Source organism: Chelonoidis abingdonii, chromosome 1 (assembly GCF_003597395.2).
Source record: "Chelonoidis abingdonii isolate Lonesome George chromosome 1, CheloAbing_2.0, whole genome shotgun sequence".
In the NCBI taxonomy this organism is placed as follows: Eukaryota; Metazoa; Chordata; order Testudines; family Testudinidae; genus Chelonoidis; species Chelonoidis abingdonii.
In genome coordinates this window covers 112,284,218-112,310,863 of record NC_133769.1, presented here as the reverse complement: position 1 = coordinate 112,310,863, position 26,646 = coordinate 112,284,218, and the positions used below count along the sequence as shown (strand labels likewise).

General features: G+C 42.9%; 1 protein-coding gene across 1 annotated transcript in view; it reads right to left on the bottom strand.

The window, feature by feature from the left end:
- Nucleotides 1-1,257: 1,257 nt before the first annotated feature.
- The window catches only part of MTPN (myotrophin), a 64,868-nt gene continuing 39,479 nt past the window's right edge, over nucleotides 1,258-26,646 (bottom strand). The window contains exon 4 of the mRNA XM_032796142.2: nucleotides 1,258-4,655. Within this exon, the coding sequence (XP_032652033.1) occupies nucleotides 4,569-4,655 (87 nt within the window). The 3' untranslated portion in view covers nucleotides 1,258-4,568. The remainder of the gene's footprint in view (nucleotides 4,656-26,646) is intronic.

Genomic DNA, 26,646 nt, shown 5'->3' with positions numbered 1-26,646 from the left:
TTTAAAATATGTGCATTTAAAAACTGAATTTGTTTTGGACAAAATTTAAATGAGACCTAGATTTCTCCTACTACAAGGAACAGTATTAACTACTAAAATTATGTGTGTTATCAGTGCTTTCTTATAAAGATATAGAAATCAATACTAAATGTGAAGTTATACGCAACATCTACATACATTCCAGCTATACCTAAATGAAGTCTTCACTCAAATGTTCCAGACAATAAAGTTGAGGAAGGAAGGAACTGCATTACTCTTGAAGGACAATTGAGGCAGGAAAAGTTTGTTTTTCTCCAAGGTCCTTTTAATCCACTCTAGAAGGCAATCTACAGTAAACGGATTTCAGGGACAGCAAGCCTTTAGTACCATGCATTACTATCTAACAGGGAAAGTACAGGCTCTGAGAGCAAAGGATTAATAAATAACATTTCTTTCAAAGTGGGCATTGATCTAGTTTGGAAAGTACACTTGCACTTTGTTTCCTTATCAGTCTCCAGTTCCGTGTATTTATTAACATTCCTTTTAATCTCTTAAATTCTGAGATGTTACAAAACGTGAAGTGGAATATATTTGCCTTTCAGGCAAATAAGAGTTGAAGACAGTGCAAATGTAAGCATTCCATTAAAGCAGCAAATTTCAATATGACAAATTGTTTATTGACCAGTGAAAGTCTATGGGAGTCTCCATGTTCATTCAGTCCCAAATTTTTTTTGGGGGGGGGGGGGGGGGGGAGTGGGATGGTGCTTTGGGGAGAGAAAGAGAAGGGGTAGAAGAGACAGCATTTATGTGCTCTAAATGATACATAGCTAATATTAAGACTAGTGGTCAGTCAAGAGCAAAACTGGTTTCTCAGGCCATGTCTACACTACCAGCTAAATTGGCTGCTGTGATCAATGCAGTGATGTCCATTTAGCAGGTCTGGTGAAAATGCTAAATTGATGGGAGAGGACTCTCCTCTGGAAGTCTGCACTCCACATCCTTGAGAGGTGGAAGCTGTGTCGATGGGAGAGAATCTCCCATTGACACAGTGCAGCGCAGACACCGCTGTAAATAGACTTAAGTTACATCAACTAGCGTAACTTAGATCGATTTACAGCATTCACGTAAACCAGCCTTCAGATTTGTCCACATTATTGTATTAATATCTGCACAGTGCCAGTTAAACTGAACTACTAGAGCTCAACAGCTATGTAGGTATGAGCAGAGATTAACAGAAAATACACATAGGAAGAGCGTGTAGGGAAATAAAGTTGCAGATTCTTCTGTAGCACAATTCAAGTTTATTTCATTCATTCATTCTTGCAACAAACTTAAAAACACAGTATCATTTAGCATTCTGATGTCCATGAACCATGATAACGATACACCCAACTGTGTCAAACTAACTACACTGGTGAAAAGAGGAAGTTAAATATCAAAATGCACAAAGCATTAATTTTCTTCCATCACTGCGTAGAAAGATATGATTGTTTCTTCATTTACAAAATATAATTAAGACAGTTTATTTTGCAATTTTGCATGCAACACTGCAATTGCTTGAACTAGGACACTCCACTCTTACCAGCCTCTTCTACAGACAAACTAATGCATTCAATATTGTATTAAAGGAGGAGGAAGCTCAATTTAAGTCTCAAGCATTTATTTTAAATAAGGAAGAGGAGCAGAGGATGTAAAATCCAAGATACATTTTAGTTTTAAAAAACATTCAAGCCAAATTTGAAAGGGAGAACAATAAAAACTATGTGGATTTCCAAATGTCAAAGCAAACTGGAAATGCATACAAGATAAAGTCTTTGTGTTTGACTGTTCTACAGTTTCCTGTGCGTAAAAGAATTTAAAGTTTGACAACTTCACCCATCGAAGGGCTAGAGAGAGAAACAGGTAGCCAGGCAGTTTCTCACATAATGTAGATGAAAAGGAAGTGAATGAACAAACCTATTGTCCATGCACAAAACAGAAAGATTAAAGTGTTTAATATTTCTTAAAACTTGGACAAAAATGACAACCCTTTATGTAGTGCAAAAAGCAAACAAGTTTTTCTTCTTTAGTAAAAACATACATTTAAATATCATCCTTTAACTATTCTGGCAAAGTGGCTTGGATTCATACTATAATCAAATTAAACACACTCTTGTCTTGTTAGAGTGTTTGCAGTTTTGTTTTTTTTTTAATGTGAAATAGGTCAAGAAAAATTCAAGTGTTTACATAATTGTAGGAAATGAAGGCTAAATAGCCTCCACTGTACCACCAGAAGAACTAGTACAAAGAAGGTTCAAATGATCCAGTGCTACAATTAGGATCACTTAGTAGGAGACGGAGAGGCTAAGGCAAAGAGAAAAGGACAACAGGAGGTTATCTTATGGTCAGATACACAATTTGTTGACACTACTCACTACAAACTTGAATTTTTTAAAAAAAGATTTCAAATTGCAGTTTTCTGGACTAGTTTATTTTAATATCATAAATAAAGACTAGTTTATGCCAACATAGAACTAATTACTTCAGTGATATCTTACAGAAAGTCAGAATTTGTATTCAGAGTCCACACTATCATAATAAGATGATAGTCCAGCATTGACTAGAGACAGATTACAGAGTTTTTATTTAAAGACTTAATAAAAAAGTTAGTCAAATGTGCTAATTTATTTACCAGTTACCTGGTGATTGATTACAGTTTTAAAAACATATTTAATCTTTCCACTCTTCTTTGCCATCCATACCTCCCATAAATCCAAGAAACCCATCAATAAATGGCTCATTAGTTTCTCATTGGCCAGAAGGACTGTTTCTGATTTTTTTATCCTGTGGGAATGCTGCATATAACTAACTTGGTTTGTTCTCATTTTACATTCTAAATACAGGGTTGTTTATAATTGAAGTACATTCAATTTTATGCAACATGGTTAAAACATGAACCCAAAATGTCTCACTATATATTTATCCAGATGGCAATCACCAAATACTATATTGCTCACCCTCCTGATATCACGTCAATTCCAGACATGAGAAATCAAGATTTGCTTGTTTTGTTTAAACATTCTGCATTAAACATGATGAACCTTTTTTGCATGTTACCATAATGCCTGAAAGCTGCATATACTGACATCCCAAAGGTAAATATATTTTTATATAATGTATGCCTTTTTAAAAAAAAGGTATTGTGAATTGTTTGAGTGAGCTGGTATGTGTCTAATGCAAATTAAAGATGAAAATCAAAAGCTCAGATTTTCATGGGAGGAATGGGGTGGGAATCCTTTGTTACAATCTTAAATCTGCTTCCATTAGTTATCCATTCTACTGCTGTAATATTTACTGGTATGTTAACTTCCAGATGAAAATTAAATATATTTGCAGAACATACATGCTTTAGGAATGTAGCAGGAGCTTCAGAAGCAGCCTATTGCTCTCCATGAACTCATGACATTAAAAAAGCCCCTTTTCAGCCAGTTGATGAGGAATCTTGGGAAATTCATTGGGGGGTGGGGGAGAACATCTTACCTTTTCTCTGGTGGTAGTTACAGATTTCAGTGAAACTGTATTTAAGTCTTCCTTTTCCTGACAGTAGAATATAGAAAGCTCTTCATATAACTATTTTTTGAAACTATAGCAAAAAACATTTAGCAACTTTGATATTTGTTTCTAGTGAGAATATCTAAATAATTACCAGCAGCACTAAGTTTAAATCATTTAAAGGTAGCAGAGAAATTCTTCTTGCGTACCAGAGGGCCTGGAGCTTTCACCATATGTGCCTATATCGTTTACATTGACATGGTAAATGAGGAAATTCCAACTGACAGCCCAAAAGGGTAAACTGCAGAGACATTTCTTATCAGACCCCAAAATATTACAAGTCAGATTGGTCAGCCCCGGACTGGAACACATGGGGGCGGGGGGGAGTGAGAGGGAAATCCCAAAGTTCAATCCTCCCAAGGTACCTTGGCAGGTCTTTTGGAATAGAACAAAGTCTTGCCTAAACTGATCTTTTCTGATTTACAAGGAGTCAAAAAAGGTTAGTGTGGCATCTGATTAGTCAAGGTGGAGATAGCTCCTTTAACTAGTATCAGAAGTCTTCAGAATTTCAACATATGCTTTAAAGCAGAAGGATATAGCTCTCAAGAGATAAGCAATCCAGCTACCTCAATTACTACATTTTAGATCATGGCAGACACTAAGAGCATTGGACTACTGCCTCTTAGTTAGCATTTTAGAGTACTTAATACAGTACTTTTGTCTAAATTGATCTTTCAACACAAAACTTAATAGAACTAACCAGGGAGGCATACAACCAAATTTTTAAGTGCATGTTCTTTCTTCCTCCTGCAGAAGTTTGTTTTTGCTAGAAATGGAAAAAAGATCGTGCATGAAACAAATCCTGGAGGACACTGATTATATAGATTTCCATTCTCTCCAAATGGATTATCTTTTTGATAGAGACCCTTAATTAGTTAGATTCATTGAGAATTCTCCTCATCCCAAAGTATTTAGCTGAAGAAGCTGGAAGATATAGAGTGACAGACAAGCAGCAGTGTGAGGCCACAGAAAAGACATTAGTTATATCAGTCCATCTGTCACTGAAGAAGAGCTTTGATTGCCTGGTTGTCAGTGGCTTCAAAGGCAGTTAGTCCATCTGGGCCTTTCACAGTCTTATCAGCACCCTGTAAAAACATGAGAAGATTTGTCACTTAATAAAGGAATTTGCATCTTGGTGTATCGGCAGCTTCTTGTGAAGGGGTTCTGGCATACTAGTAATTACTCACACTGGAGAACTGTTTTGAACAACTCACTAAAAACTGCTAACAAATTTCCTTTACATGCTGTATATTTCTCAGTTAGAAACCACAAGCCACTTAGTTTCATAGCTAAATATAGTCAGTCAATCTTTTCATTTTGAAGTACACTGAATTTGAGCTAGTACACAAAAATGGTTGCCACTCCACTTTGAATGATACAGAGTGCTGCAGAAAGTCACATTACAACTATTTTATGAATTACAGTACATACTATTTACTAACATAGCCCATTAGATATCAGAAATTGGATGAAAAACAGTGTATTTCATTATGCATTCTCTTTTTTTGTCTGTTCACATACTTGCTATGATGCAAAGTTCAATAAGTCACTATAGTTCCCCAATTTCTATGAGTTAGTAATGTTCTCCTACATTCTCAAAAATGATAAACATCTTCAAAAAGCCTACTAAGATACAATGCAGGGGAATCAATTAAACAAGATAAAAGTTAGTAAGAAATACCATCCACCATCATATCAAAATTCTCAAGAAGCCTGCTCACCAGTATGTTGCCCTAATTTTGATATATTAGGTCATTAATGATGGCCAAATGAGTTTTACACGACCCAATGCAGCTTACTATTTAAATAATGTAAAATTAAGTAAGTACTGAAATTTGGATGACAGAGGCTTTACTACCCAGCCTTCCACAATGTTCTAGGAAATGGAAACAAAGCTAATGAATGGCACTACGTGGTTTTGATGTATAAGACCCAAACGTATCACAGTTCAGAGTTTTCATCTAGTCAGTCCTAAACTAAGGAATATGAATAGGCTGTTCCACACTGCAATTCAGTGTTATTACTCATCTCACTCCCCCACCCCCTTTTCTTTTCAAGATTGTCCAATTTTCCGTCCCCTATGTCATGTCATGGCAGTAGGTGTTCATTCTATAGTTTGGCAGAGGAGGCGGCGGTGGGATGAGGTTAGGGCAGTATGGAAGATATGTTTGTTTCTAGACCTTTTAAAATGGCATTCTAAAAGCATGAAGCCATAAAAATTGGTAGAATAAAATGGGAATAACCAAAAGCAACGTTTCCAAGAAGGGAAGCAACAATACCTTTTCTTAACATATCAGGTTCACCTACACTTGCAATAGTGTGCACATCTAGCCACATCAGGACCAAAAAGAAATTAGAGGAAGCTCAAAAGAGAGCAAAAATCTCAGATCTGGAAGCAGAGATATCAGAAGAATTAGAAGTGGAATGGACCCATCTCCATTGCCTTGCACCTTGTGTAGTTAATTATACTGTACTCACTTTGCATTTTGTTTAGTCACATTGAACATGAGAGTGGACACTAAGGACAACTTATGGATAGCTTAGCTAAAATACTAAGATGACATGGTAAGTGAGCAGATTAATGGTGGAAATCCAAAAGGAAATGGAGGTGGAGTGAAAGAACTAATGGTATGAAAAGAAAAAAAAGTTATTCAGGAAAGATATTTCCTAAAAATGAGGTATGAGACTGTGAAAAAGACTCCCTTGCGAAGAGGAGGAAGACCCATTGGTAGTGACAAAGTTAGATTGGACAAGGTGCCAGGAAGTATGCTGAATGAATAGAATTACTCTGGAAATAAAAGGATTTCAGAGACTAACAGACCTTTTCCATCTTTAATTCTATTTACTAGCCCCATCTTTAATTTTAAAGACTATACTTTTTAAAATTTCATACTAAAACTATACTGATGGAAGAAAAGTATAGAAAAATACAGAATTATTGCTTCAGCTGTATCCTAGAGCAGCTATTATGCACTTGGAAACTTTTAGTTGTTTCTATTTTTTAAACAGACACAAAATCCATACATAAAACCTAAAATTCTAAAGTTCCACACTTTATTGGTATTGATGAATACAAAGACAAGTCCCAGCGCCTCATTAAGATCCTTTGTCATTAGACCACCTGTGATAATTTGGGAGTTTGTACGATTTATTAATGATATGTAAGATTATGAACTCTGCATATATTTCCACCACTCCCCTCATGTCACTAGTCACTCGAACCCTAATCTGCCACCTATACACTGGAACTTCCCCTCATCCCCCCACCCCCAGCCCTGCCTCCCCACTCTTTATGGGGCTGGCATCTCCACTTGTCCCCTGCATGTTCCTCCATACCAACCCCCCCCCTTTTTTTTTTTTTTTTTTTTTTGACAAAAGTGGGCACTTGTCCCTTTTGCTCTTGTCAGCTAATCAAGCTGGCTGGGACAGGGCTTAAAAAGGGACTGTCCTAGCCAAAACGGGACGTATGGTCATCCTACCCTTAAGTAAACTTGGATAATGGCACTCTTATTTTTGCTCTCAAATTATAATGCAACATTTTCAACTATAACACTGGCATTGTTCTGTTAATATGTTATATTCCATTGAAATTTACAGATTTCATCTCTATACTTCATAGTTCTCACTGAAGAATTTAGTTATGTGCTAATATTTTTCCTTATAACCCTCAACTGAATAGAATCGTAAGTACAGTGTTAGTTTGTTTTTATTTTTTGTTTTACATTCAGCAGGTTTGTGAAATTCATATAAAATACTCTATTACTTAAGACTAGTAGTGTTTTAAACAGCATTTTCAATTTAGCTCATACATTTTAATCTAAAACTGCAATAGCACACAATTTGCAAGACTCATTTCAATCAATCTCACACCAAGGATATGAATATCTCCGAGTGAGAACATAAAATAAGGCCCTTGCTAAAATGAAAACAAGGTTACTCACCTTTGTAACTGTTGTTCTTCGAGATGTGTTGCTCATATCCATTCTAGTAGGGTGTGCGCGCGCCGCGTGCATGTTCGTCGGATACTTTTTACCCTAGCAACACTAGGTGGGCCGGCTGGGCGCCCCCTGGAGTGGCGCCGCCAGGCGGCGATATATAGCCTGCCGGCCAACCGCTCCTTAGGTTTCCATTCTTGCCGGCTACTCCGACAGTAGGGGAAGGAGGGCGGGTTGGAATGGATATGAGCACACATCTCGAGAACAACCGTTCACAAAGGGGAGGAGTAACTTGTTTTCTCTTCCGAAGGTGTTGCTTCTATCCATTTTCTACGTAGGTGATTCCCAAGCCTTACCTAGGCGGGGGTTCGGGAGTGAGACCGTATTGCCGAAGCAAAGGACTGCTGCTACCGAATGCGGGCATCGTCTCGAGACTTGGTCAACCAGCGCATTAGTGCGAGTGTAAAAGTGTGCACGGACGACCAGGTAGCCGCCCGGATATGTCTTGGATGGGACTTGGGCCAGGAAAGCAAGACCGAGATGCCTGAGCCCGAGTAGAATGGGCGGTGATTGCGACAAGCGGGCGTGAGCCAATTCGTAGCACTCAGTCCGGATACACGAGGTACCCATGAGAAATCCTCTGGGAAGTTACGGAGACCTTTCATCGCTCTGCCACTGCTATGATAACTGAGTGCGAGCTTTTTGAAGGCTTTATCTGCTGATGTAGGAATCCAGGGGCCCGGCGGACATCTAAGGGTCAGCTGCTGGTTCCCGGCGGCAGGTGTGCCGCTTCGGAAAGAAGACCGGCAGGCAATTCTTGGTAAGATGGAATGGTGAGACGACCTTCGGAAGGAAGGCGGGTGTGGTCGTAGCTGCCCTTATCTTGTGAAAGATGGTGTACGGGTGCGGGTCTACGACCAGCCGCAGGAGTCGGATATCGTCTGGCAGAGTGAATAGCTACCGGCAAGGCGTCTTCCATGACAGTATAGTTAAGGAGCAGGTCGCTAACGGCTCAAAAGGGGCCATGAGTCTAGAGAGTTACCAGGGTCAGATCACGTAGGGAAGGAGGCTTAACCGGAGGGTAAATGTCTCTCTCCTTAAGGACCTTTGGAAACGATGGGGTGTGAAAACGTGGAGTACCAGAACTTCTCCAGGATGAAGGTGGAGATTGCGGCCAGGATGTACCCTATGAAGAGAGGGCTATGGCCCTGGCCTTGAGACTAGTAGCAAGTTAGTCCAAGACTTACAGAGACTGGACGGCAGTCGGCGACCATGGAACTCCGTGCCACACCAGATGAGAATTGCTTTCCACTTCGCGAAGATAAGTGGGCCCGCGGTAGAGGGTTTTTCCTGTACCTTAAAGGACTTGTTGGACCTCAGCTGAGGCACGCGCTCGACTCGTTCAACCGACAGGAGCATGGCTGTCAGGTGTAGGGGGCGAGGAGGTCTGGGTGACGAAGCCTGCCGAAGTCCTGTTTTATAAGTCGGGTAGAGAGGTAGTGATATTGGAGGCGCGGGAAGGTCGAAGCAGCATGGTGTACAATTACTGCCTCGGCATTGCGGGAGCGATCAGAATCATCCTGGCCTTTCCTGCGTCAGTTTGAGCAGGACCTGTGGACTAACGGGAACGGGGAACGATTACAGGAAGGCCCTTCGTCCATAGGAATGAGAAAGGCGTCCGAGAGGGAGCCCGGGGGCGGCCCTGTAGGAGCAGAAATCTGAATTTCCTGTTTTGTCCTTGAGCCGAACAGTCTATCTGGGGAAAGCCCCACCTTCGGAAGACAGAAAAAGGACGTCGGACGGATGGACACATTTTCGTGTGTCAGGAACGATACTGCTAGTGGTCCGCTGAGTATTCCGACCCCTGTGAGGAAAGAGGCTATTCAAGTCGATCGACTGGGCTATGCAAAATTCACACAGTTCTTCAGAGCTCTTGGCAAGGGGGGAAGATCGTGTTCTCCTTGTTTGTTTATATAATACCATGGCCGTGCTGTTGTCGTGAAAATGGCACACAACGGCCCTGTAGTTGCTCGCGAATGGCCTGCATGCCAAGGGACCGCCTTAGCTCCGGAACATTGATGTGGAGTTGGAGATTCTTGGAAGGACAAAGCCTTGGTTCTGCAGATGGCCCAGCGTGCGACGCCCCATCCAGGAGCAGAAGCATCCGTCGTCAGGGATACGAGGGATGAAGTCAGATGACACGTTTCGACCGGCGCACACTAGGGCGGGGGTCCAGGCACCGATTGGGGAGCCCAGCACGTGGAGACGGTATTGTGACTACCGTTTCCAGGGCATCCTTCGTGCCGAAAGCCTGACGAGCCAGAGTTGTTAGAGGCGCATGCGTAGCTCGCGTGCTTCGTGGACAAAGGTGCACGCAGCCATGGGCCAAGGAGCCGGGACGTACGGGGCAGTGGTAGTGGGGAAGGCATGAACCCTGAACGAAGAACCTTCGCTCTGAACTGTTGAGGAGGCAAGCTGGCTGTTGTCGATTCGAGTCAGCACTGCTCTATGAATTCTATTCCTGTGTTGGGAGTAGGACGGATTTTCTCGAGATTGATGATCAATTCCAGACGAGGGAAAGATCTCGATGGAACGTACATGCCCGGCTATCTTGCCTCGGAAGGGCCCCGGAATCACAGGTCGTCGAGGTAGGGAAACATGGATGTTGACGACGACGGAGGTAGGCCGCTACTCTGCCCATACACTTGCGTAAAACTCGAGGGGCTGAGGGAGGCCGAAGGTCAGAACTGCAAACTTGTAGTGACACTGTGTTCACTATGAAACGAGAAACCTCCTGTGCGGTCGGTAGATCGCAATAGTGAAATATGGTCCCTCTGTCGAGAGCAGCGTACCAATCTCCGGCGGATCGAGGGAAGGAGGGGGATGAATTGTTTTCCCAGGCTACCATGCGGAACTGAGCTTCCTGAGATACTTGTTCCAGAGCTCGCAGGTCCAAGATGGGACGGAAGGCCCTTTCGCCTTGGGAATCAGGAGTACCTGGAATAGACTTGCTCTCATGGCCTTCTGGAACCTCCTCTTGGCTCTAATGCCAGGGAGCTTTGAAAAACTTCCTGTAGGAGGGTTGGTCGTGAGAGGGGTCCCTGAAGAGGACGAGGAGGGAGGGTGGGAAGCGGAGTCGAAAGAAACTGAAGACGGTAGCCACCTTCACCGGTTGTGAGGACCCAGCGGTCTGATGTTAGCTGGGACAAGCAGGAAGGAAACGCGACGGGCGGTTGCGAAAACTGAGGTATGATCCTGGGGGAATCGGTACGGTGCTCTCGAGTGCACCTTCAAAAGCTGGTTTCGGTCCGCGGTGGTTTGGCGGGACCGGAGTGTTACCCCCTTGAGGGCCAGGACTGGGTTCTACGAGAGGTCTGCCTCTGCGCCTGGAGAAGTCTTGTCCGGCCGAGGTGGGGCGGTTTAGAAACGTTCGGGGGCTGGGGACGGAGGGCCGTCTTTGCGTTCTGCGGCGTGTGCATCCCCAGCGAGCGCATTATGAGCGATTGTCTTTAGACTTTGGAGGCGAGGGTCCGGTCTTTTGAGAAGAGAGGACCCTGGCCGTCAAAGGGGATGTGCTGTATCTTAGTGTATTGGGGACCTTGGGCGTAAGCCGGACGCTTGCAGCCCTTAAATGCGCCTCATGCGACCCTGATGCGAGAGTTCTTAGCTTCCAGAGCTCTGCCGCATCTATAGAGGCTGAGGGAGTTGCGCGCACTTCTTACCCTCCTGCATGAGCGCGAGAAACTCTTTGCGAGAGTTCCTGTGGGGCAGGTCAGTAAATTTCTCCACTGACTCAAGTGTTAAACTTAACGGCTCCGTAGGCCTGTTGATGAGCGATTCGGGCTGGAGGCCCCCCAGCGAGTAAATCGTCCTGCCCAGGAGGTCCATTTGCCTTAGCCTCTCTATACTTGGGCGCAGGTGCTTTGCTGACGGCCGCTCTCGCTCGTTGAATGATGGATCACAACAAGCAGGCGGAGGATGAACATACAGGTATTCGTCCTGTGGGGGGACATGTATTTGCGCTCACCCCTTTTTGCGTGGGGCAGCACCGAAGCCGGGGTCTGCCAGATGGTATTGGCTTGTGCCTGGAGTGGTTCCAAATAAAGGAGCGCTACCGGGTCGGGGCTCCGTGAGAGGATAGTGACCACCGAGGTCGTCACTCGGGGATTCCTCCACTGGGGTTTATGTTCAGAGCAACCGCCGTAGAAGGTCCTGGTGTTTGCCCTGAGGTCGATAAGGCGGTGGCCTGATGTGGTGTTCCGCCACAGCCTCGTCCGGGGAAGAAGAGGCGGGACTCCCGGACAGGGTCTTGAAGGGACTCTGGTCCGGTGGGATTGCGGCTTTGATCAGGGTGAAGGTGCGCCCTGTTCCTTAGTGTCGCCGGTGGTTCTGCTCCCGTGGACTCGGGTCGGTGCTCCGGTCAGAGGCAACGGAGCGAGCGAGAGGCTGGTGGTGCCCCTGTCGATGTTACGCCACGGAGTCAAAGGCCCTGCTGAGGGCTTTAGCATCCGAATCCCATTTAGACGGCCGAGTCGCCATGGGAGGGAACGGATGGCTGCGGGTTGCCGGATTTGGAGCCAAGAGGTGGGAACTTAGTATTACGGCAGGGAGTCACGTGCACGGGGTGCGGGAACGGCAGTTGGAGTCCCGCGGTGCGTGGAATGAGACCGGGATCTGCACCAGTTGTGCCGGGAGATCACCAGTGCGGGAGCCGCAGTGCGAGATCGCTACAGAACCTGCGGTGCCTGGATGGTTATATCGGTGCGGAACGCTCCATTGCGGGTGGCTCCGTGAGTGCGGTTGCCCGAGATCGGAGAACGGCGCCGTGTAAAGCCGCGACGGCGATCGGGACCGTGAGCGGTTTACCGCGAGACGTCCAGTACCGTGAGGGAACGACCGGGACTGCGAGCGGCCGCGGGTCCGGTAGCGATGGTGAGGACCGAGAGCGTCTGGGAGACCTCGATCTGGACGAAGTCCCACGGTGCCGGTGAAAAGGTCTCACGGAGAGCCGGTCTTTGCCTTAGAGATGTGGGCCCCACCGTCCGGGGGTCGAGCAGCTCGGGCTCCGTCATCGAATAAGCTGTCCGTGCGGCCGAGCAAATATCTCCGGGGGTTGAAGGCACAATGAGTCAACACGGCACGCGCGGGAGCCAAATAGCACCGGACTCGACGGCCGTCCGGGGCGGAATCACGGTTGACAGACCCTCGATGCACGGCAGGAGTCGGTGCGGGGGCTCTGTGACGGCAAGCGCTTGCTGGGGTGGCTGGTGTAGTGGTCGCAGGAGCTTACGTTCTTGCTTTCGGAGAACGGGAGCGGTGCGCAGGAGTTGGAGCCGGGAGACTGGTGGGAGGTCGTTCCTTTTAGCGGCGGAGCGCCTGTCCAGGTGCCGAGGACGGTGCTTGTTCCGGATGCGCTTTGCGGTGCTGAGGCGGTGGAAGTGAGTGCTGCCTCCAGTGAGTAACTGTTTAAGGCGAACGTCCTCTCTTTCCGGGTTCGGGGCCTTGAACGCCTTGCAAATTTTACATCGTCATGTCAGGTGGGTCGCCCAGCAACTCTTAGACAGGAATCGTGCGGATCGCTCGCTGTGGGCATCGGGTGAAACAGGCCACGCAACGATTTGAAGCACGGCGCCGGGCATTGGCCCGGTGCCGGAGGGACGGGCTAACCCAACGATCCTACACAACTAATTTACAACAACTACAACAAAAAACTATCTACTAAACTATTATTTTAAGATAAACTATATACAATTCAGAGGAAACGAGTGACATTGCTAGGGAGTGTGGAGAACAGATAAGCTGAGCTCCACAGTTCAACGGACCGACACGGGCGTAAGAAGGAACTGAGGAGCGGTTGGGCCGGCAGGGCTATATATCGGCCGCCATGGCGGCGCCACTCCAGGGGGCGCCCAGCCGGCCCACCTAGTGTTGCTAGGGTAAAAAGTATCCGACGAACGTGCACGCGGCGCGCGCACACCCTACTAGAATGGATATGAGCAAGCACTTCTTCTCGAAGAAGAAACCATGTTATAAGTTTCACACAAGCCCACACTTAGATGATTAAGAATAAGGAACATATGGCACTTGGAAGCAAACTCCTGAAGGCCTTCAATATAAATTGTACATGTTTCTTTAAACCTCCTTCCCCCCACAAAAAAATCCCAACAAGTCTAATCTCAAGATACAAAGATAACCTCTCACATACTACTTAGTGGTCTACAGTGTAGGATTTCTCCTAAAAAGGCACTTCTTAGCCCTATTCCTAGTATCATCAACTTGATGCAAAATGCCAAATAGAGAGAGGAGTGCTACATGAATTTCCAAAAGAGACAAATTTAACACTTATTTCCAATAGAAGAGGAACTGTTTAAAAGGTTTAGCTTGTGGATAGGGGCCAAGAACTCGAGTTCTAACTAATTCTGACACTAAATTGCTATGTGACATTCAGCAAACTACATTTTGTGGAACCTGAGTCTGAGGTTTAGTACTATGTCTCCAGGACAGGCAGCATAGTTAACATTTGTACATTCTTGTACTTCATTTTTAAAGCAATGTAAATTTTCCCTACCAATTGTAATTTGTGTACTGAAACAGCATGAGCAGGCCCCTCTTTCTGAGATGGACACATTTCCTAGTGAGCTGGAGTTGAAATGCTTCTTTTTTTATTTTAAATCACCACCACCAGGTCAAAGCTTTGTGAGAAGTCTGGGTCCTCTCTGACATTTTGCACCAGTTTGATAAATGGTGTTGCATGCCTTCAATGGAAGATGGGGACAATATTTGCTAGTTCTTCAAATCATTTTCCCCTCTAACCAGCATCAATGCTGTTGCCTTGGTGCAACTTGAACCAGCTACTTTTCATCCACACAGTGATCCCTAGTAGACCCTGTGACATCTTAGCTGTGGCAGTGGCTGCGTGAGTGGTGAATGAAGCACAGTTGAGTGTCATGTCATGTTGTTGGCAGCTGACTTCGTGGCATCTCACATACGATATTAAACAATGAGGGATGGCATGAATCCCTCTGAGACTCCACAAGTAAGTGCATCTAAAGTTCTCCTGGAAAGGAACTACTGGAGCCACTGCAGTGCTATGCCTACATCAGGTAGCTGGATTAGCGACACCTTGCTGTTCACTGTCGGAGGTCCAGCAAAATGAGCATGGAAATTCTGCCTATGTCCATAGCCATAAGGTCATCTTTTAGTGCCATTAGGACAGGCTGTCGTGACTCAGTCAACCCTGATTATGTTCCCAAGATATTGGCAGATGACATGCCGTAAGAGCTTGCAAGCTGTTAATTAGGTAAAGGATTAATCAGAGATATCCTCATTTTAAAAAAAGGTCAAAGTACTGGTGTGTTCAAACAATTGGGAGAATCTGACCAGTGTTTATATACATTCTGAATAAGTTATTAAAATGGTTAGTAAATATAAGCATCATTTAGCAAAATTAATTTTGCATTTGCTATAGTACACTACGTCAATACTAAAAAAGCAAACATTTACTGTATACAGAATAGACAAGAAACTGATCTGAGTTATAAAATTGTTTAATCACATGTAGGATAAAACCAACTGTGAATTACTTATGATACTACAGTCTAACAAAGGACTAGGTTGCCTAAAACAAATGCTCTGGTTTTAAGAATGGTCTCTCCACTTGACGGAAAGATTCCTGTTGTGCATTTCTGCACAATGCAAAACAGTCATAAGTTTAGGTCAAAATGCCTAAAGAAGCCAAGTTTTCAATTTTCAAAAGCCCAAAACATTTTGAAAATGAGGGCAAGGTGATTCTACAGTTTTCATTTCTTTCCCCATCTGAAGCTAACAGGTTAAAAATTTTAAGCCAGTTTTTCTGCCCTTTGGTCTATTTCACTTTTCCCTCTTTTTGAAGAAGACATTCATTCCTCACCTTCCTACTCTAACATGCTAGCAACATTAAACAAGGAGAGCATCTGTGCGCTTGTGCCCCCCAAAGATGTGCACCGCATGCCCCTTAGGGCAACAAAATGCATCTGCTGTGTACCAAAGAAGTGTTGGGGTTCCTCAAGACCTTTTCCACTCAGATCCCCATGAATTCAGTTGGACTCCAGTCTCGCAATTCAAGTTAATTTATTTGGCATACAGCACTGCGATGCTGAGTTGATAAAACCCAAGCAGAGGGGGTGGTTGTAGGGTGTACCAGACACCCAAAATTACACAGCAGATCTCTTTCTTTATATACACACTTACACATTACACTGAAAGTACTATATACATTGTAGTACATGTTATGGGATTGGCTTGGTTACTTAGTAGAAACCAATCCCTAAACAGCATGCTCTGTCCACAACACTGTCCATATATAACTTACTGTTTACCTCATCTTTATGTTCCAAACTTATTTCAATCGTTACCAGATTGTCCCACTGGGTGGTCCCTTCATCTTAGCTGGTTCAGATGTGTCCCTTAGCTCACTTACCCATTTACCTATCATAGTTAACAGAAACATTCTGTTTTCAGCCTGCTGATCTATTTACCTTCCTAATCCTGTCTTCTAAGAAATGAAGCCTCTCCCATACTTACTCACCTTAACCCAGCCTATAAGAAGTTATCTTTAGCTTGCAGCACCCAGAGACCCCAGTGGGCTAGGTGCCAACACAATGGGCAGAGTTAATATCATTTTGAAAGATTCTAGTGAAAAGTTGTGTCATTACTAGGGAACTCCACTATAAACATTCAGAATGGCAAAAAGTTTAAGTGTGCCCAACATAGTGAGACAACTGAATGATAAGTTAGAGAGGTGTCAAGCCCAAATGGTAACTAAAGTGAAGTCTGTATACATTCTGCTACTTTCCAACACATGGGACAGACATTCTGCAAAAGGTGAGAGCCAAATGGAGTGCTTTTTGAAAACGCACAACACACTTTCCTGAGATATTGGACTAAGGAAGTTCATGTTACAATAAAGCTAAGTTACTACTTCACACCACCTCAATCAGGCCAAGAACACACTTCTAGAGAAGATGAACATGACAAAACTTCAAATATAAAACACACATTTTGGAAGTGAGTAAAGTGCTAAGATTCTTTACACTATCCAGGTTCTGTACACAGTCTGGTTTTAGCAATGGAAGTAACTAGTAGATAAGGATTAATTTTACTCCAAAGTTACAATATTCAACAACTGAAGGTATTGCTATAGTTCAGTTCCCCTTTGAGGAAACGGCAGCAGGTGGCATTGAAAGATAATGCTGTTTTTAACATCCTAAGCCCTTTAATTGTACAACAGCTGGAAAATGTGCCTATTAAATGTAAGAATAAAACAAGAGTGAAGTCGTTAAAGCAATAGTAAGACCAAATGCATTTGTCTTTTATACTTTAGTTTTGGTACAGAAGTGCAGTTGCTTTGTAATTATTTTTATGTAGAACAATAAAACTGAAGTAAAGTGTGGTAAACAGACACAAGACTGACAGTGCAGTTTTCAGGACTGGATAGTATCTGAAAGGCTCTGTTGGACTCCCTGAACCCTTTGTAGAGTTTAGAATATTGTCGGGGAAAAGGGGGGGTTATTTTCCCTAACAATATGAATCCCTACAAATCTGCATGAATTTTGTCACCTGAAAAGTACATGGTCTTAGACAAATCTAAGTTGGAGCTTCTGGATGTACAAATATGAAAATATTTGACATTTTAAGACTAATTAAATTTGAACTGAATCTGATTTGATAACTTGAAATATGACAACTTGAAAAACAAGTTATAAAAATTGCAAAATAAATCCCTCAAAGAATACCCTTTTCTAATAAAAAGTACTTTTAGAAAAGTGTCATACCAGTGGGACTAGAGACTGAAATTTTCTTGTGTGACTATGGAGAGGGCTGCTTGCAGGAGAGATTAATCTGTTTTGTACTGAATGCACAACAGCTGAAGATAATGCCCTTGCTTCCCCCAGCAAATGGGAAAGTGCTATTGGGTAGAGGAACAAAGGGTATGTCTACATGGTGAAAAAACAACCCATGACAGAAGTCTCAGAGCCTGGGTCACCTGACCTGGGCTCGCTGCTAAAATTTGCAGTGTAGATATTTGGGCTCAGACTGAAGCCCAGGCTCTGAGAGCTTGTGAGGGCAAATGATCTCATAGCGCGGGATCCAGCCCAAGCCCAAGCCCAAAATGTCTACATTGCAGTTTTATAACCGGGAGCTGGAGTCCCCTGAGCCAGAGTCAGCTGACCCAGGGCAGATATGCTGTGGGTCTTTTAGCGCAGTGTAGTTGTACCCCAAAAGAATACAGTTACCAAGACCGCAGCCATTCTGTTTGTATGTTGGAAGGAAGCATTAGGGCAGTAATGGTAGCACATATGCATGTCTAAGAGGGAATTTTTAAATATGTTCAAGGGCAGTAGACTTTCAGGATTCCCATGATGCCATACCAAATTACACTTGTGGTTTGGATGTTAAAACCTGTGGATTAGGAATTGGAATACTATCAATTCATTTCACACATTTGAGAGTTTTGTCACAATTAATCTGGGCAAGATTAAAGGGATTTAGCAGTGTGCTTTTATGGCTATCTACATTGACAGTGACACTGACTAAAATGTTTCCTGCACATATAATGTTCTGAGTTAATTTTGCTTAGATTTCAAACAGTTAAATGTTCTTCAGAACTGGAAGGTTAGAATTTTTGGCAAGGAAATCAAACTTTTAAATTCTGGACGAGACCAAGTCCTGAGCTCTTGTTTCTAACTGTGCAGCACCTAAGTAGTGTAAAAGACAATAAAATAAGTTTTCAGGGAAGAAACATTTAGTTTTGTATGTGGGCATACAAGTATTACTACAATGGAAAGAACACAAATAAAGGATGCCATTTGCTTCCAACAGTAAAGTAGGTTCTGAATATATTAATTTGTATTCCAGACTGAAAACAAGATGTTATATGTAAACAAGCTGAGTCAGAGTTTTAGGTTAGAAGAACCACCAGATCATCTAGCCTGACCTCCTGTCTACCACAAACCACCAACACCATCCCAACACCTGCACACTAAACCCAACCGAAACACTAGAATACACTAGAGATTAACCAAAAGGAACGACAAAACAGGGAAGTTTCTGTTAGTTTTCTCCATCGGATCTTCTGCACCAATTTCAGATGTTCCATCCCTGCTCAACAGATGGAGATTTGATTCAGAGTCGGAGATTTGCTTCCACCGACTTAAGAGGGGCAGTGAACGGGGCTGCTCTCACCCAGCTCCCTGCCGATAGCCCAGCAGCTGCCCGGGATCTGTCTGGACTCTGGATGCGGAACTCCACACCAGCCGCCCAGCTATGGGGAGCTGAGAGCGGGGTCGGAGGACAATACCAGGGCTCCCCGCAGCAAGCCTCCATGCACAGCACCACAGATCCCCGCGGGGAACCTCCAGGCAGCAGCCCAGTTGGAAGCATGGAGTGGGATGGGGAGCCTGGGGGCAGCCAGGCTCTAGCTGGAGACACCCGCCCATCCTGGTGACAACCTGGCTTTCTTGTCAATTTCACAGCTCCAGCACACAGCCATTAAATTGACAAGAATGACAGCCAAGAGTCGATGTAAGTAACGCAGTGCCTACACGGACACTGTCATCCTAACTACACCAACATAAGCCCTACGCCTTTGGTGAAGGTTTTATGTCACTGTAGTAGGGCACTTGCAATCGGCAGGAGCAAGGCTGTAGTGTGTATACAGACATAATAGCTGCCTTACATCGACCTAACTCTATAGTGCAGGCCAAGCCCCAGGAGTTGAGACTTTTCCTTCTGAGGAAAAGCACTGCCTCCTCATGCATTAAATTTTAAAATGACAAAATAAAGTTCAGGATCCAGTTGGATGAAAGAAGCTGAATCAAAAATCTTAATTGTTATTCTTATCAAGAATTCTTTCATGTCTAAATCGCATGTGAATACCTGGAACCTACAAGACAAAGGGATCTGGGCAATGCTATGTTCTGTGATGCTACAAGAGTGACCTACTGGAGCTGTCCACAAGCTGAAAGGCAGATTTGCAAAGCAGTACTCCTTCCCCACTCCCTCTGAGTCAGAGTGCAGAGTGTCATTTGTTAACTGTGAAGGAAACTTTTATTTAGAGCACTAATATTGTTTGGTATTTATTAACTGCTTTGTAACTTAGTAGTCACCTAGAACAATTACAAACCTGCAAATTCTTTAAGAGCTCTATGAAAAGACTTGCAGTAAGTCCCTTAATTTTAAATATATACGTTCTTGGGGAAATGATTTTTTTAAAGTAATAATCCAAATGGCAGTTCAAAAAGATTTAACTTGGCAGCAGCAGAACATGTTGCCCCATAAGACTCACTTTGGTACTGAGTCCCAAGACAGATTACATGAAATGCATCAGAGATGATCTGCTGGAACTCTCAAGGTCTGAGAATACTTCTTCACCTTCTGGTTAAATCATGGAGTAGCACTGAAGAAAATCAACCTCTTAAAATCTCAGAAGAAGCTATTATAGTCCCTCAGATGTTATCTTTTCTTCTGGTTAGATTAAGTGGAGTGGGGAAGAAAAAACAGGTGCTGTCTAACAAGCCTTGAAGAATTTACAGTATTTAATCCTGTTTCATTTCATCCTTAGACTTTTTTGGGGTCAGTACAGTGTTTTCATGACATGTATACTGTGCCTAGCACAATCCCTAATTGTATTTTAGTAGCTCAGAGGCCTGAAACATTTCAGACTGTGCTTCCTAATTCTCCACTGATTTTAAAACAAAATACACAAAAACTGCACTGCTGTTATCAAAAATTTTGCGCCAATTCCGATTCCCCGAACAACTGCAGTATAGTTTTAATCCATTTTTTCCTTTAATTTTCCGAACTGAAGTCAAACATTAGTTCTACATCAAATTTCTTTCTGCATTCAACAGAAATTAAATGGGTGATTTACAGTACTTCAGTTTTATCCCAATTCCATACAACTGAAGAAACATGTCTTTTTTTTTTTAAAAAAAAAAACACAAAAAACGTGGACAAGTTTACTGCTCACAAGTAAGGGATTTTTGGTGATAGTCTGAACCAAGATTAACTCAAGAAACTGCATAGGGATTGTTCATACACTTTTGCAAAGGCACTTCAACCTTACAAAGCTGCCGTTATTTGAGCCCTAAGACTTTTTGGAGTAGAAAGATCTTTGAAAAACTGGGATTCAGCCACATGCCCACATAGAAGAAAAAGGCCAAACTAATTTTCAGTTGAGACCCAACTAGGATTTAAAACTAAGCTTTGATAAGTAAACCTACTGGCTATTAATGAACTTTTTTGGACTTCAAAACAAGAGATTTTCTGTTAAATATATGTCAAAGTAGTCAGAAACAGCATTAGGGAGACAAAAGTTGCTTGCTAGGGAGTTCTTAAGTGTGCATGTCATGACTAGTGTAACTTTATTTATATGCAAATCTAGAGATTTACCACACACTTCCTGGCAAAGAAGTACAAAAAAAATTACCCTCTATTGTAGTGATACTCAGACTGAGGCTCATGAGCCTCAAGTGGTGCTTTAATGTGTCTCCTGTATCTCTTTGCAGCTCATAATATTAAAACACTGATTTAATTATTAACCAATCAAGATGCTTTTACTATGTTATTAACTGATTGTAGTTGATAAAATAATAATACCTGGTCATTTTGCTGTGAGAATATATAATTATTCTCACAGCAAGATGACTAAGTATTTTAGTATTACTGTATATTCTATATAAAAATTACTAAATATTTCCCATCATACTGCTAAATACAGTACTACAGTAAATTAAACCATGAATTTACACTACTGTGGTTCTTTTGGGTAACACTGATCACTAATTTTGCTCCTGAACGTCTGAGGTTTGAGTATCACTGCTCTGTTGGAAGGTTATTTTTAAAATTGCATCTCCGGTCATGTCTCAAACTCATTTGAAAATGCAGTCTCACAGTTAATGTTAGTTGCATACTCTGTCACAAAGGTCTTGCTGTGCCACAAAAGAGGATTATTTCAGAAGCCCAACTTTCCTTCTAAATGGGTATGACAAAGTGATAATTTATTGTGAAAACCCAAGTATGTTGACCCCCAAATTATGCACTGCAGAATGTCAAAATTGCACACTCCTACTTTAAAACTTCACATCAGTTATACTACTATCCATTGTTTAGGTATTGGACAGTATAAGACCACAATTGCCTTTTGTTAAAATAGGCAAATACAGTTCTATTTTTCCCTAGATACAACTTTTTCATATCAAAACACTAATTTAGAACATTTCTAGGAGCCTGGCATGAACCAGTGGGACTTGTATCTACTACTCTGATTAGTATTTCCTAGCCAGCTATGCTTTGCTAACAGTTTTGATGGGAAATAACCAGTGTATTAAAGAAATAAAAGAAGTGATTTTGGTAACCCACCATTTTGGTTTTGTACCAGAGAAATTGGCATTCTCCCTCAAACTCTTTTACTTTTGTAATGGACAGAAAGGAGTTTGCATACATTTAAATGTCCCCCACCACAAAGTCTAATTTTTGCCACTTAAATCTGTTTTCAAATTGCACAACTAGTTGCAAACCGAGGGGCTAGAAACACTAAAGAGTTAGTGAGTTTTGACCCTTAAAGGTTTTAGGGTTAACACAATTCAGAAGGGTTCTCAGCCCTATCTACCAGTAACCTGAAAGAAAATGTTACTTTTTTCCCTCAAGTTCAGCTTGGCAACTTCCTGAAGGTTTATCAGTGCTTGTGTTTCAAGTGATATCAGACAGGCCTGAACCATCAGAAAAAGACAACTGATCCAAAAACATTTAATGAACCCAATCTGTCAAAATCATGCCTGTTAATAGACTGCAGCCAATCACTATGATTAGTGTGACAGCAATGCCTGAGAACACTCAATCACCTGCAATCTCATAATTTTCAAAATATACCTCACATTGTTGCAAGTAATCAAACTGAGCAAATCAATTTCTACTTTGAGGAAAAACCAGTCTGAATAGAAACACAGTAAAGTGTTTCCACTGACACAAGTTCTGAAGGGCTAAGACTATGAGAAACAGACACCCCTAACTTTTACAGAAGCATGTGGCGTAGGGAAACCATGTAGAAAGGGAACAGAAACCATGCACTTCAGACTAAGTGTCTCAGTGTCATAAGCCTTACACAAGAGTTTTATCAGATTTATACTGAATCACTTTCAAATCTCACACTAAATATCAATAGGTTCTTTTGCATTTTATTTTGCACATTAAAGGAATGTAAATGTCTTGCCTCTTGTATAGATTACATATTACTTAATTGATTACATTTGACTTTCATATTACATGAAAATGCTTGTACTTATATCTTAAGATGGTGATATTATACATTGATGTATTAAACCAAAAGTTCAAAAACTTTAACCATAAGACCATGCTTCCATAACACATGAAAAACATTTTTGTTCTTCTTAAAAGGTAAGTCCAAAACTACTATAGTAAATTTTGTTCTACATTTTCATTCCCCCAGGAACTTCAGTGCAACTACATTAATAGGTCAAAGCCTGACAGAGAATGCTCCCTCAGAAGCAATGTCAGTACTGTTAAAGAATTGACCAGAAGTTACTCCTGAGGGAATTCTGCACCACTGCACATGTGAGGAATTTATGCCGCCCGCAAATTTCTTTATTTTTCTGCATAAAAATGACTTTCTGACAGAGAAGCCACAAGAGTGGTCATGGGACCCTCTCCAGCGGCATGTTTCAAGGGCTCAGGGCAGCTGGCAGAGAGGTAAGTCAGAGAGTGGGTCAGACCCAGATTTCTCCCCCTGCTGAAGGAAGCTCTGCAAACTCCCCCTCCACCCTGCTTCCTGCACCCATTGCCCCTCAGCTGCAGTGGGAGGGATCCCAGCACAGGGAGCTGCTACCCCATTCACCCAACCCCCGTCCATCCAGACCCTCTCATACCCAGACCCTCCCGCCAAGCCTCACCAACCTGCACTCAGACACCGCCCCCCAATGAGCCCCACTCCCCCTGCACCACCCAGAGAAACCATCCGCAGCCAGATCCCCACACCGCTGCATCTGGACCCCCCACTAAGTCCCCCAAACTCAAATACCCCTGCCAAGCTCTATGCCCCCTACACCCAGACCCCCCTGCTGAGCCCTAACCACCTTCACCTGAACCCCCCTCAGAGTCCCATTACCAACTGCCCTCAGACTCCCCCCTCGTCCCCCCAACAAGCCCCTCGGCATCTAGGATCCCCCTGCACCTAGACTGCCCCACAGAGAACCCTCTCAACCCACACCTAGATCCCCCAACACTAAGTCCCTCCACACTTGGATCCTGCCTTTCTGAGCCTACCTGCCCACACCTGGTGCATCTGGCATAAAGGGGAGGACCCTGGGGTGTTTCTGGGGCAGGTCCAGTCCTTGTGCTGTGTCAGCGGTGACCCTAAGTCCCTGTCCCAGGGGGAAGTGAACAGTGATCTCCTGCCTCTGTGCAACCAGTGGCCTGTGCTCCCCAATGCCATGATGAAGCCTCCATATTTATTTGATAAAAGAAATTCACAAAATTTTTCAGAATTTTAAAATATTGTGTGCATAATTTATTTTTTTGGCACAGAATGCCTCAGGAATAAGCAGCAGCAACCATAGCAGCATTAAAAGCAGCATACTTGACTAATTTCAGGCTACATCTTTTTGCTCCCAGAAAGTTCTACTTATACTCCATTTGAAATTCCACTGAGCATTTCAAGTCCATAAAGACATAAGTTCACCAACATTTCAAGCGTGTAGTTTACTGATGGTTATTCTCCAAGGCCAATCAAATGCTGCAAAATTGCTTTTCCATTCTTACCAGGGCCAACACACAATTCCAGAGATGGCTTAAACTTTATGCATATGAATAGATTCTAATAAGAAACAATGTAGAGTTAAGGCTGTATGCACTCAATACTCTATTCTCTTTGTATCTTTCCTGAATACGGGAATTCAACACCCAATGCTTAAACGTTAGAAACCAAGAAATGCAAAGTTAAGACACCATTTTCCCCACACCAACTGGCAACCTGAACTCTGTTTACAAAGTTTCTTGGTGAATTTTACAGATGATCAGAAGGCAATTCCCCACCTGTCCTGGCCCTGGAAGTAACTCTCCTCCTGAAGGTAGGGTCTGTCTGAGGAGCCTGTCAGACACGTAATTCCACTACTGGTAATCTTCAGATAGATCATAGTCAGGGGACTCAAGAGAAGCTAGATTTGGCACTTCAGCTCCTGATACAGTTTTAAGTAAACTGGAAGGGGAGTAGAAGGTGAGGACTTCCTGTTAACTGCCTCAGAAACAGCTATTATTGTGACTCAGGAAGCGTGCCAAGCCTGGTGAATCACAGGTGGTTAGCTAGTTGGAGCTGCTGCAAATGCAGCCAGAATTGCCAGAAATCAGCTCTGCCTCCCTGCCACCTCTCCCTTCCCATAACACATCAGGGACCAGGAGTGCTGGTAGGGAAAGAGTTTTCAGTTCTGTTCCTCTTGCAGAAGCTCAGGGTGCGGTTCATCAACTAAGATTTTTCCTATAAAGGAAAATATAAATAATTAAATATGTAATTTAAGGGATAAGACATTTACTTTGCTTGAATTTTAACAAAAGAATCCAAAAGGATCTAGTGATTTTGTAGTGTCTAAAATCGATAGAGCCCTTCACAGATATCCATGGATTTGCAGGGCTCTATGGGATTCTGATAAGGGCAATGGATCTTCTGAGGCCCTTCACATCTCAAATCTGATGAGGATGACTGCCTTCTAATCTTGCTTAGAATCTCCACCTCCACCAACAGTTGCAGCAAGGAGATTACTGAAGACTCAGGGCTAAAGGAGCCAAGTTCCAGGAACACTACAGAAGGGGCCCCTTGACTGCACCTCCAATATTGCTTACCCATCTGTCCTCTCCCCTCTTTCCTCCAACCACTTCCCCCAGTCAGATGAACCAACTCTGGTACATCAAACAGGGACTTAACTCAACTACAGAAAGTCTGTTAACTTGGGCAGCTGAACTGTTAACTACTCTCCTGTCAAGAGTTTCAAGGCCAGAACCCCTTTCTGTACCTACGTACCCTGGTAGGTTTGGAGCAGGCAGGGAGTTGTGAATGAAGCTACAGTTCAGCTGAGAAGGAACTGCCAGTGATCCACGGGTGAATAACTAGTAATCCATTGTTCCAAAGGTAACAAATTATTGACTTTTACAGTACCATGTACTATAGAGTCAAATGAAGTCTTCCTTCAATTGTCATTTTTATCTCTAGAATCTTACAAAAGTTTCCAGCTATTAAACATTTAAAATGTGAAAGCAGCAAAGAGTCCTGTGGCACCTCATAAACTAACAGATGTATTGGAGCATGAGCTTTCATGGGTGAATATCCACTTCGCCAGATGCGTGTCATGACACGAAAGTTCATGCTCCAATAAGTCTGTTAGTCTAGTCTATAAGGTGCCACAGAACTCTTTGCTGCTTTTACAGATCCAGACTAACACGGCTACCCCTCTGATACTTGATTTAAAATGTGCTTTATCGCACAAATGACTGTTTAAATTACTTGGAATTTCCCCCGTAAATTCTACCCTAGCTCTTAACTTACACAGCTCTTGGGGCAGATTTTTTTTTTTTTTTTGGGGGGGGGGGAAGGTGAGAGGGATTGGAGGTGGATTTTAGAGAGTAGAAAATTCTGCTTTTAATGGAAACTTAGCCACAATCTTTTCCTGTGGCTCTGCCACCAGCCACTCCATAAAACACAGCTTCTTAAGATAACCGTACCTATCTGCAAGTCTTATGACAGTTCTAGTATTTTCTGGGATGTAGTACTGTGGTTTCAGCTGTCAGCACTACCTCCAATTTATTATTATTATTAGGAAGTCAGTCTCCTCAGCAAGTGATACACAAAATAGTTGTACTATGGGCTTATAAAACAAACTAAAAATCTAGTCTGCAGGCTGCAGCTCTACACACTGTCAAGTTTCTTCTGTTGTCTCCCAGGGGACACGTTCTTATACAAGGAATAGGTATTACTTATTGAGTGGTTAACTGTCTAGTTTTTTAAAAAGAGAATCCTATAGAACATTAAGTTAAAACCAATTAAATAAAGTTTTAAATAAACTTTCGTTCTTCCTCTCCTTCATGGGCCCAGAAAAAA